The 13,255-nt window shown below is 40.6% G+C and overlaps 1 protein-coding gene across 1 annotated transcript in view; it reads left to right on the top strand.

The window, feature by feature from the left end:
* Nucleotides 1–768: 768 nt before the first annotated feature.
* Nucleotides 769–13,255, top strand: part of LOC107123311 (regulatory-associated protein of mTOR-like) — a gene marked incomplete at its 3' end in the record, with an annotated part of 81,634 nt that continues 69,147 nt past the window's right edge. The window contains exon 1 of the mRNA XM_015426546.1: nt 769–1,021. Coding sequence (XP_015282032.1) covers nt 860–1,021 — 162 coding nt within the window. The remainder of the gene's footprint in view (nt 1,022–13,255) is intronic.

A 13,255-nucleotide genomic window follows, 5' to 3' on the forward strand; every position in this document is an offset into this window, starting at 1 on the left:
CAGGAATTGCTTGCCCAGTTAAAACTCCCTATATTTGTGCTAACTTTCCCTCCATAAACACAGTCTGAGACAGTCTGAACAGCACCTTCCATTAGAATCTGGTATGTGCCTGTGCTGTTGATTGAAAAGGGATTCGTGCTCAGACTTCCCCTTTGAATAGGGACGTTCTCCCTTTTCAGTACCTCTTGCATTGCCCACAGTCTGTGTGGCACAAAGTTTATTCTAAACAAGAGTACCAGCCTGCCCTGATGTCACAGTTGCTTAAAGCTCTCTATCAGTTAATTGGCTGTGATTGACTTTACTGAATTTTGAAGTACAAGCTATATTTTAGAGACACTCCTAGGCCTTTCTGCTTAAATTTGGTTCCGAATAAATTGTTCCTGGTATTCTTTCCACTAAAATAACTAATAGTTTTGTTGTGGACTAGGGCCTGTTCCAATAAAGACTACTGTTTGGAACCACGTGCTTTCCTCAAATTGAGGTACAATTCACGTTTCTCTCTGTACTTATGAAAAGACAGAAAAAAAGATCCACACACACACACCAGCAGTTGACAGCTTCATCTAGAGAGTGATAATAAATTTCCTGCCACACACTACTAGTTATTCCTTGTATAGGGATTACGGTAGTCCCTGACTTTACCCATTTTGAACAGGAGTCCTCCAGCTGCTGAGCAGGAAGCAGTGGCACACTTCTGGAACAGTAACACTTTCATAATAAACTCTGAACAGGGCTTTTTCCCATAACACTTCATCTGGAACAGGAACTGCCAGATTCCTTTGCTTTCAAAACTGTTCTCTGAACGTTGCGTTAGAGTGGAGATTTGTGATCACTCACTACCTTGGTTCTGTCTCCTCTGATGGAGTCTGAGATGCTACAGTCACCCCTCCTGGGGCTTGGGGAAGAAGATGAGTCGGACATGACTGACTGGAATCTGCCCTTGGCTTTCATGAAGAAGAGGCACTGTGAGAAAATTGAGGGTTCCAAGTCACTGGCTCAAAGTTGGCGGATGAAAGACCGGGTAATGATCTGTAGCAGAAGATTTTATGTGGGAGGAAGGGATATTCTAATGTTACTGTTTGTTCAAGCTGAGGTTTGCAACCTGGGGCTTAGTGCAGCCCTGGGGCTTTGAGATTAGTTTGTTCTTTTTTGTCTCCACACATTAAGTAGCTACAGCAGTTCTAGCAAACAAATTGTGGATAAGCATAAATAATATTCCCCATTGCTTCTTTTGTCTCTTTAATGATTATTCAATTTTCCGCTATATGAAGATTCATGTTGTTGGGGGGCTTACACTTTTTTTCTTGCCTGTATGTTGCAGAGACATATATTTTACAAAGCAGGATTATACTGGTTCCATTTTAGAAGTGAAAAAAGATGAATAGGTTTTCAAGAACTGCAGAAATGCTATCCCGTGTTGTCACCTTTCATAAAACATATTCTTTTGAAAGCTGCAATAATCAAACAAAGCCTGTTCATTAGTTTTTCTGGAATAATGGGAAATCATTTGTTACATTTAAGCTTTTCTTTGAAGATGGACAAGCCAGTAAAAACATCCAGTAAATTTTAGAGGGTGCTAGCAGGGTAAGTAATAGAGATGCCCACAGGATAGCTTGGGAGAGTACACTACTTTCCAGTATCTTTGTTTTCTGGCTCACTTCTGCTTTTTTCTCCTAAAGTGCATTAACATTCTCTTCTTGGCTAAGTTGCACCCCCCTCAAAGTAAAACTTTTGATTATTGCAGCCCATGGGGTCTTTGTTCAGAGGAAATGAAAGGTCCACAATGTTGTCTGAACAAGGACTCATAACTAGTTATTGTGAGGAGGAGAGTATTTTCATAAACAGAAGTTATTTATTTACAGAGGAAATATTCATAATTTAAGAAGTAATTGCAGACATCAGAGATGAACATATGAATCTATTTTATACTGAGATCATTAGTCCATCTAGTTCACCACTATCTGTTATAGCTGACAGTGGCTCACCAGGGTGTTAGGTAGGAGGAGGTCTTTCTCAATACCTGTGTCAGAGATTGAATGTGCAAATGTGTGCTTTACTACTGAGTTGTGTTCCCTTCAGGCCAAGCTAATAATGTAAAATCTCTAAGAAGCATTCCTCTCACCCTTGATCCCAGCACACAGAGTTTGTTCAGGTTAAGCAATTATAAATAGCATAAAATAGGAAGAACAAGATCACCCAGGTATATATATGTGGATGATTCTCCAGTTGATGTGTACAGTGACAGCTCCTGGACCTATATGACCTGTTGTTCCATATTTATATACTTGACCTTCAAATGAGTGCTTTCTCTCACAGTTCTTTACACAAACAATGTCTTTTAAGCAATGTATTTAATATAGGGTGTGGATTGGGTTTTATTTATTTATTTACTTCATTTACACCCTACTTTTCTCCTGCATGGGGATCCTGAGTGACTTACATCATTCTTCCTTCCTCTGTTTTATCCTCCCAACAGCTCTATGAGGTAGGTTAGACTGAGACTGCATGACTGGCTCAATGTCTCACAGCAGCCTTCCATGACAGACTGGGGATTATAAAGGCAGATTTAATACGTATATATTTAGATTTATTTTTAACTACATTGTTTTAAAAAAGGGAAAGAACCTGAACTCTCTCTCTCTCTGTGTGCGCATGAATGACACACACACAATCCAGGTTTAACATTAAGGAAATTACTAAATTACTGATGCTTATCCATCCTGCTATGGTTAAAATAGGGGGAAGATTTTAAACTGTTTACCTTGATATAACTTCATATAAACACAAAGGACATAGAAAAATCTTGGTTATAAGTGCCTTTCAGTCTATATTTTTCAGTTGGGTCCTCAAGCTAATTAGCATGGCTTTAGAAGAAAACTGCATTTTACACAAGTAACATCATTATTTTTCTGTCTTCTCACCACCTCCCATCTTCAAGTTGAAGGCACTTTGGGTTGGATTCTACAGATGTAAGGATTATGGATATTTCCTGCATTCTGCTTTGGAAAATTTTGTTTCTGGGGTTGTGGAACCTGTTTGGAATAATAACCACATCAGTTGTGAGGCTACAGTAGGGTAGAGGAAGGTAGCAAAATTGCTAACACCTTCCTTTTCATCAACAAATCCTCTTTATCGCCCACCCATATACATTAGAGAGTCATCTATGAGAAAATGAAATAGTAATTTTTCTTCTAAGACTGGATGTTTGATATGGATAGTTGCTTTTGGTGATTTTGTTTAATTATTTTAATTTTATCTGTAGCGGGTGCCAGGTAAATGTTTGTAGGGAGGAAGTTCCAGAATTAGATTACTACTGTAGAGAAGGTCTTCTTCCTAATAGGTACTTATCTAAAGGACATAGTGAAGATTAAGTCTGCATGTATAGGCCTAGATCTGAAGCTACCTCAACTTGCTCCTTTAGGGGAAATACTGCCTGGCCAGAACAGGTCGTCTCTGTAATCCTCCATTACTACTGTAGAGAAGGTCTTCTTCCTAATAGCTACTTATCTAAAGGACATAGTGAGGATTAAGTCTGCATGTGTAGACCTAGATCTGAAGCTACCTCAACTTGCTCCTTTAGGGGGAATACTGCCTGGCCAGAACAGGTTGTCTCTGTAATCCTCCATTTGCTTAACTATCAACAGTGCCCCAGTCATGTCTGGATTGAGTTTTATTTTACTGGTTCTCCTCAGAACTATTACTGATGCAGGAAATTCACTGCCCAAGATGAAAAGGAGAAATGACTGGGTGTGATCCATGTACTGGTAACATTGCTCTCCAAACATCTAAACAACCTCTTTCAGCACCTTCATCTGAAACATCTTAAATCCCTGTCTTTTTCCTGGCAAGGTTTGTTGGCCAAAACTGTGCCAAAACTAGGGTTGAAGCCATATTGAAATGATCCAGAAAATTGGTATCATACAAGAAAGCCCATAGCTATACCACAACCATCCACTTGAACACTTTTTCCAAGATGGAGATATTTGCCCCAGGTTGCCTCATTCAAATCAGCTGGAATTTCTCCATTCCTTAAGAAAGTATTAACTGTTCCAAATAGGTATTCTCCCATGACTCTATTAAAAGCCAGAAAAAGGCCCAAGCACAAAGGTGGTAGTCAACACCCTCAAAGCAGCATGTCCATGTTCTTGAGCTGTAATTGCTGAAATTCATCCTGCAGCAAATCTGTGCTCTGCCTTTATTTTGACACTGTCCAAAGGATGATGCTTACAAGTCTAGGAAACATTTCATAGTAAGCTACTGATTTATCTGTGTTTGAATCCTCATAGCATAGGTTGCAGTTAGCTAGTAAACAAGAAGTGATTCGGAGGAGATTTGTAAATATGATTTGTTCATAACTATGCTTTGGCATAATTTCTGAATTGTAAGCCATAGTTTTGCCTGTTGCTCTTCCTCCAAAGACTTTTTGCACCATAGTAACAGGAATGAACTAATGAACTTTATTGTTGAGAAGGCAGAAAATTAAAGCAGAAACAAGCCTAAACCTTGGTTTAACTATTTTATGTTTAGGACTTGAAACCATGGTTTGGGTTCTAAAGTGAGGGCGGTACAATTTATGGTTTGATGTGGTATCTGATGATTAGATTAGGTGTTTGGTTTTCCAAACTGTAAATATTGTTGATACTGCATTGAACTTTGCAACTTGGAACATGTGCCTTTGTCCTACCAAGGGGATGTGAACTTTATCAGCAGGCCCAGGTTCCAAGCAATGAGGACCTTAATGAGGAGTTTGCCTCTCTAGTCTTGTGGTCCAGTAGCAACGAAAAATTTACAGTTTGCAACTCAGACATTTGTAGAGATGTGCCATTTTAGTCCTCCTGGAAGTTATACTGTCTTCTTGTCTCTTTGAGGACTCTTCTTCAGATTAAGAGAGCAAAGATTTTATGGCCACATTCCTTGTTCCCTAAATAGCATGGATAAAGTAAAACTTTGATTTGGGGCATAATAACCACTCTAGGAGCTGCGGTGGCTCAAGTGGTTAAGACGCTGAACTGCAGGCTGTGGAAGGTCAGTAGTTCAGCGGTTCAAGACCCGGGTGCCGCAAGACAGGGTGAGCTCCTGTCTCTAGTTCCAGCTCCTGCCAACCTAGCAGTTCGAAAGCAAGAAATTGCAAGTAGATAAATAGGGACCACTTTGGTGGGAAGGTAACAGCGTTCCGGGCGCCTTGGTGTTTAGTCATGCCGGCCACATGACCACAGAAACGTCTTCGGACAGCGCTGGCTCTTCGGTTTTGAAACGGAGATGAGCACCGCAACCCTAGAGTCGGATTCGACTGGCTTTCGAGCAAGGGAACCTTTACCTTTTTAAACACTCTTTAGGGTCATAAAAAAGGAAAAATGAAACAAGAAAGTAAGCAGCTACTGAGCAAAGGTGAAATGGAAGCAATTAATGCCATCTTCATTTCCTAGTCCAAAACATCTTCCTATGATTTTATTTCAGAGAGGTGGGATAAAGTTACCACATTTTGTTTCCCATGTTTTTGCATTGGTTTTTGTACAAGTGAGTTCCTGTAGTCTTGATTCTCTGGTCAGCTAGGCCAACTGGCAGGGAATAACTAAGAAAAGAGCTCTTCCTCCCACCTCCCAGTCTTTTTGAGGACAGAAATCTTATGCAAATTTCTCTTATGCAAATTGCTCTTATGCAAATCATACTCCACACTTTCCACCTGGCGGGCAGTTACAGTCTCTAGCAGTTATGGTCTCTGGCTCAGAGTTTTTAAAAGGAATCAGTTACTTGTGTGAGGCACCCTATTCAGTTGTGTGCTACTCCCCATTAACATTAATTGTTGTCCTGCCCTGCTCATCCATACTGGGAACACTATTTTAGGTTTATTTCTGACCTTTAGTAGGGTGCAAATTAAACACTTCCAAATCTATAGGCTTTACCACATTACACATTCTACCTTACACATCATCTTTGAGATAAGCTGTGGGATTTTGGCTAGAAGATAGAACTTGTTTTTTGCATATGTAGTTACTCGTATGGGTTGCAGATAATTAACTTCTGGTTGTACTAGTTCTATATTTTCAAAAGTCGTGATATTTGCTCTACTTATGATGCTGATAGCCAAGCTAACATACTTTGTTACTAGGAAGATTCCTGATATGTAGCTGTGTCCCCCCCCCCCTCCATCCCACTGTGTTTACATTTTCCATGTTCTAGTAGATTGATAGTAAGGTTATTTGGGAGTCATAGAACCACTACTAATCTAATGCAGCATTCAAAATGTGGTATTACTGACATATGTTAGTCACATATGTTGGGGAGGGTCGTTATCTTTCCTTTTTAGTTCCTCTATAGATTCCTGACAACATTTTTCCTCTCCATTTTTGGCTAGAGCTGCTTTTCCCTCTGATCATCAGGCAAATTAATGTGGTCAAACATCATCAGGAACTTTGAAGAATTCTAGAACTGGCAACTAGAAGTTGATCAAATGTCTTTCTAATACACAGAGCACACAGGTCCCTTAGAAAACTGGGAGCAGAGGAAGTGCTGCTTGACACAGAAGTCACCTTAGAAAAGCAGGTGGCTGCTGTGGTTTGAAGTGCTTTCATCCACTTTCGGCTGCTGCCATTCCTGATGCTGTCTGAGCTAGCCACAGTGATCCATGCCTTATTTTTCTTCTAAACTGGACTATTGCAATGTACTCTATGTGGGGCTACCCTTGAAGAGTGTTTGGATGCTGCAGCTAGCACAGAATGCTGTGGTTAGACTGCCGATTGGGGCCAGTTACTGGGATCATGTGACCCCCAATTCTGTAGCAATTACACTGGCTTCTGATCTGCTCCTGAGTCCAGTTCAAGGTGTGGTTTTTGACTTTTAAATCCCTATGTGGCTTGGAATTGGAGTGTCTTAAGGACCATCTTCTCCCCTACATTTTCTCTCTGGGAAGTAAGATTATGGAGAGAGGCTGTCTTGCTAGTCATGTTTTAGACCTGAGGGACAAAGAGACTGAAATTGTGCGGTTTTCTGCGGGGTGTTGGTGGAATTCTTCATTGTGCTGTTGAGTAGATGGGGGGGGGGGTGACCTCTACATTTTAAGAATGGTCATTGACAAATCTTAGTAACATGGTTAAATAATCACTACTAACCTCTTTACCCAGAGTTCTGAAACATTGCAGAATATTTATTACTTTCTATCCTATGTTCATGGTATATGTATGTTATCGGAATGACATTGCTTTGGTGCATTATTTATTTAAATAATCATTATCACCCAGAGTAGGAATTACAGTTTGAATATGGAATTGGATCTCATAGCTTTGATAGCAAGAATTTCGTTGTAATAAAAGGGCCTGGAATGTGTTGGGTTTCTACTGACAAGTTGCTAACAAGGTTAAAATATTTACTTATATTAATTTCTGAAACAGAGGAAAGCAAAAACCTCGTTGTAGTAGCCTCATTTTAACAACCTTCTTTCTCCTTGCTGCCTCATTACCTGCCAAGTGAGAACTAAATCTTTCTTTGATGAGACTAGGAAAACAATGGGGCTTCCATAGTTAAAGAGGTGTATGGGAGGGGCTGTTTGTTGTAATGGAGTACCACATACAGTCTCCTCAAGAATCAGCAGTAATGGACAGGTTTACAGGCACTTTCAATATCAAACCCATACACAAATCTTGACATGTCCAAATATTAAAGTGGCTGTAACTGATTTGCAGCCTGACCTTCCTTGCTCCTTGGGATTACCCTTCATTAGGGGATTTGCAGTGAGAAAAGACTTGTTCAGGTACGGGGGGCATTGGGGGCTGGAGGTGGGCAAAGCAATCCAAGGGGTATACCGGTGAGGAGGTGGGTGTTCATTATGTTGTGCTCCCCAGTCAGCTTGTGCTGATCGTTATTGTACCTGTGTTTAGAGGATTAATTGCAGTGCCTGCTTCGCCTCCCTTGTCTCATATTAGCGCTTGATCATGGACTAATCCTAGATCTATCTTTTGAAGACAAGCAAGGTATTTGGAAATAATAATTTCTGGTCTTATGCATAGGCTTTGGTAGATTCATAGATGTAAATTTAATTCATAGGGAAGCAGTTTAATATACGGAGCTTGAACAGATGTCAGCTGAGCTACTGTTTGTGATTGCTTGATGTAACTGTGGCCTATAGCATAAGTAATAAGCAACAATAATAAAGGAATAAGTATTACAAAGAAATATAATCAAAATGCAACTGATGTCTTAAGTTCTGACAGACTCTAGCATTATTTTTCTGAGCTGAGCTATAATAGGATAGCCAAGTTGTTAGGACACATGGTTTCATAGCTGATGCTGTAGGTTTGCGGTACCTGTAATTTTGCTCTGAATGGTTGAGTTCATTCACAGTCCTGATCTCACCCTTAATGGATTACTTCATTCACAGTCCTGAAACAGTTTGGTTTTGCAACTATACTTTGTGTCTATTTTAAAGAGCTTATTAGGAAATGACTACTTTTGTGTACAGAACTTACAGAAAATTTTACTCTTGGGGAAAAATGTCAGAAGAGAATACTTGAAAATCAAATGGGCTTCAGTGGTTAAAACCCTCCCCCCATTATTACATGATCCAGTCTCCATGCTCTCCATTCCTTCTGTGGCAGATAAATGTAAATAAGCCATGGTACCTTTGAAATACATTGGTAAGTAACCATATGGTACTGGGCCTGCTTCACATAAACCTCTTGTAGAAAAAAATGTCATGCACTATCTGTTCATTTGACAACTACTACCTACCACCCCACCTTTGCCATTGTGTATATTTAGGTGAAAGGCAAGAGGCTATGAACCTTCTGAAAGCAATGTATAAATGCTTCTCTGAATCTCTCTTGGCATCCTGTAAATTTTTGCTTGTATTTGGACAAAACATTTATTTACTAATTTCCATATATTTTTCTCTGGAATGTCAAATTTCATGACATGCTTTGTGTTGGTTGTGCCCTAAATTCTCTGCTTCTCCAAGCAGAACTCTATTTAATCAGAAGTGTGCCAAAACTGTAATCAACTGTTTTAATGTAAGATACTTCAACAGGAATTTGTACGTTTTCTTATTTGGTCTGTATCTCGAAATGCTGTTATCCAGACTAGGATAAAGTATTCATAGTCCAGGTCTGTCTGCTTCTTTACTTTGCTTACATAGTGGTTTGAATGTCAGACTAATATCTGGGAAACCCAGATTTGAATCCCCACTCTTCTATGGGTGCTTACTGGGTGACCTTGGGCCAGTCACATGCAGTCAGCCTAACCTACCTTATTAGGTTGTTGTGAGGATAAGATGGAGGATGGGAGAACCGTGTAAGTTGCTTTGAGTCCCCATTGGGGAGAAAGACAGGGCATAAATGAAGTAGATTAACAAACATACATTATACTGTTGCTCAGGGAATCACTGTCTCACGGTATCTTTCTTTATGATTTTCTTTTATTAATGAGAAGTAGCCTTTTGAGCATGCCCCATGGAAGTGTGATTTTGTATTTACTCCCAGCACTTCCTCTTCATGGGCACATTGATCTTCAGTGGATCCCTGTTCATTCATGCTGTTTATGGAAAGCACTGTCTGCCAGCTGTGGTTGTGAGGCCACCAGGCAAGTTATATGAACTCGCCTTTCAAATGGTTTCTTCCATTTCTAAAAAGACAGAATGAATCTTGGTGACTGTTCTGTGCTCTGTGGGGACTCCTCTGGAGTTGTGCCCTCAGGCCTAGAGAGCAAGACTTGAGAGCATTGACTGGAGCTGGAACACAGGTTTGCACCTAGTGGAGCAGTTTATCCAGCAAGGGAGCCTTCCCAGGCCTCGACCTAAATATCCTGGGAGGTAATAAGGTTCACCTGCACTGCTGGCAGGTGTTGAGTTCCTGTGGCTGCATTGTGCTTTGGCCTGGATCCTGTAAAGAAGTATTGCTCTCACTGCATTGCTCTGGGATGGGTTTGTGCACAGCCAGCCTGGCACTTTACATCATTTGGGCTGCTTTGGCTCAGGCTTTCTGTCACCACCATTCCTGCAAAGTGAGGATGGGTCTCGGGAGGCTATGGACCTGGGTTCAAGACCTGTGCAGTGGTAGCATGGGAGCTCTCTCAGTTGTCAGCAGTAATGTCTCAATTTCAGGTTCTGACAGTGTGGCCTCTGGTACATCGTCTGCTGGTGCCTCTGCCATATTAAGCCCTTCCTGGTCCTCCTTTGCCGATGGCCTTGGCTCCTCTTCCCTTGAGGAGTCTGAGAGTTGCTGGGATGGTTGGAGGGGCTTATGACAGTGACTCTTCGTTTGGCAATGCTAAATGTATGTGTGTTTTCCTGTGTAAAATGGCATCAAGTCACAGCCAACTTATGGTGACCCTGTAGGGTTTTCAAGGCAAGATAGTTTGTCATTGCCTGCCTCAGTGTAATGGCTCTGCACTTCCTTGGGGGTCTCCCATCCAAGTACTACTAACCAGGACCAGCACTGCTTAGCTTCTGAGATACGATGAGATCAGGCTAGCCTGGGCCATCCAGGTCAGAGCAATGCTAAATACTGTTACTAAAATCTTGGTGGGAGGAGAAATTGATTTCCCAAGGTTTCAAAACTTCCTGTTTGTATACATAGTAATGTTATACAATGAAGTAAACCACTTCTGCCTTATCACACTGGAAAGATTTGCAGGTGGCAGAATAGTGAGCTGGCATCAGTGGCATTTTACAAATTACTGCTTTCTCCAGTGGTCCTGCTGATACCATAGCTGCTGCTGCTTATCCCAGCATTTTGAATTCCAAATGTTGTTCTGTCGCAACTTGCACTTGCATGAGATACTATCTGCCAAATAAACGTCTAATTTCAGATATGGCAATAGAAGCTGTGGCATTGTGCTGCGTGGTTTTAAAACATTTTTAGTAGTTCTGTGGTCTTTCAGGAACTAGGAGTAGTGCTTGATGGCATCTTTCTTTTATTCTCTATGTGTCTTCAGTAGGGCAGTGTTTGTTCTACAGGGTCACTTTTCTCTCTGTTTCCTTAAGGGTAGTAAACAACATGCTGTATCTATGGTGCCTTCCTGCAATGTTGAATTTTATTCTTCAAGGTCAAGCTAGAACTATCCTTTTTTACCACCAGAGAATAAACAGCAGGAGGGAGAACCTTTGAAGCCTTAAGTGGTTACATGTTATTAAGCACTGTCCATCTCTGGGGCTTTTAAAATTCATTGCCAGTTGTACTTCATCTTCCTCACATGGAGGAAAAGTGATCAGTAAACTAATGCAGGCTTTGTTGTTTGCTGTGATCTGCAGAGCCTGGGACATGCCACAGTGTAGGGACTGTTGTTCCTGTTTATTGCATGGACCAACAGAAGACTGGACAAACCTCAGTAGCATTTCAGAGGTTTTTTAAAGACAAAAGGTCATGCTGAAAGAGGGGTTCTGCCCTAAACAACCATACTGAAATCCATGAGCATCTTCAGAGTGGTTGATTCTGTCCTTTTAGTTTCATAATCAGCATATTATTGAGCAAACAGCCAGTAAATAGAATGTGTATGTTTATGCATGTTCGACAATCATTACATGCTCCTCACTTTTCCAAATAGAAGTTTCAGGGCCAGTGCTTACCTAGATTGGTTTCCTTTCTGGGATAGAGCATTGGAGACTTTTGGCATTTTAATAATATTTGCTTTAATTTTATATATGTAAGGAGAACAGAGGTAGTCACTCCAGCATATCACATCCTTGCAGAAAGAGAAGAAGAAGAGAAGAGATTGGATTTATACCCCGCCCTTCACTTGGAGTCTCAGAGCGGCTTACAAACTCCTTTCCCTTCCCCTCCCAACAACAGACACCCTGTGAGGTGGGTGGGGCTGAGAGAACTCTGACACAAACTGCTCTTTTTCAAGGACAGCTGTGCCAGAGCTTGTGATTGACCCAAGGTCACATCAGCAGGTGCAAGTGGAGGAGTGGGGAATCAAACCCGGTTCTCCCAGACTAGAGTCTGTGCACTTAACCACTACACCAAACTGGCTCTCCTGTATCCCCAAGCTAATCCACAGGAAGGTCTGTTGATTTCTGTCTCTGTTTCCAACTCTAAGCTGTTCTTAGTTTTTTCAGGTAAATGAAGGCTTGCCTTCTCTTTTGGTTCTGTGGTTATGATGGATCTGATTAACTACTACAGCCCTTGGGGAAAACATCCACAGTCCTTAAGGAACATGAACATCCTTTTGTCATAGACCCTTGTTCCCATCAGGTATGCTGCCTGAGGCCAACCAATCCCCATAGAATAGAACTGTTCACAGGAACCTCACACTACACCCAGAACACTATAATAGGTATATGTAACTTGTGCTGCTGCTAATGTATTTATTTAAAATTTATTTAAAATATTTATACCCTGCCTTTTTTCTGCGAACTCAAGGCAGCTAGCAAAGCAACAGAAGCAGCACAACACATACATTAGAAGTGTCCAGCAAATTAAAAGCAATACAGAATTAAAATACAAGGTTAAAAGCTAGTAAACAGGGCTGTAATGAATGAATGAAGTTGTAATATTTGTCCGAAGAAGTGCTTTGGTGAATCAAGCAGGAATTTATTTTATTTGAGGCAGCGGCATTACTGACTGTTCTTTTTATTGAGTAAATAAAGCCAGGGTAATAGGAAATTTCATGGAAGAACTGCAGAATGTGGAGGTTAAAAAAGAAAAACAGAATGAAGGAAAACCAGAATGAAGAAACTAGTACACATTGTCACCATAGTCACAGTGAGAGTTGACCTTTTAGGATGCACATAGCTGTGGACTACCTGTGGGGCCATGTAAATTATTAATATTTTGCCAGAGTTTTGTTCAGACTTTATATTCTCTTTTGGTTTATCAATTCTGAAATATTTTCTTGTTTTTCTGAAACATTATGAAACCAGTTGCAGAATTTCTTTTAGGTCTTTGAGGGAAATAGAAAGAGAACGATATTAACAACAATGTTAATTGAAAGTACTCTGGGGTCTTTGGTTGGCATGGAAAATTATCCTGGATTAATTTGATACATACCTTTAAGAATCAGTATGGTTGCTACAACACGGAATAGCCATTGTTGGTAGAGAATGAAAAATAAGAGGATTTGTTTATGTGTTGTAGGGTATTCATCATTGTTTTGTCCTGAGACTTAACACAATATGAAATAGCAAACGTTGGTATAAAGCAGTACCAAGTTAAAATGGCATCAGTTCCATACTAAGTTACCCTAGTATTAAATCCCTCAAGTGGTCCATGGTAAGAGATATTCCTGCAAAACTTCTGTATCCCAGTCCTGTAGACAGGAACCTCCT

Source organism: Gekko japonicus, unplaced genomic scaffold, assembly GCF_001447785.1.
Source record: "Gekko japonicus isolate JY-2015 unplaced genomic scaffold, Gekko_japonicus_V1.1 scaffold1415, whole genome shotgun sequence".
Taxonomy (NCBI): Eukaryota; Metazoa; Chordata; class Lepidosauria; order Squamata; family Gekkonidae; genus Gekko; species Gekko japonicus.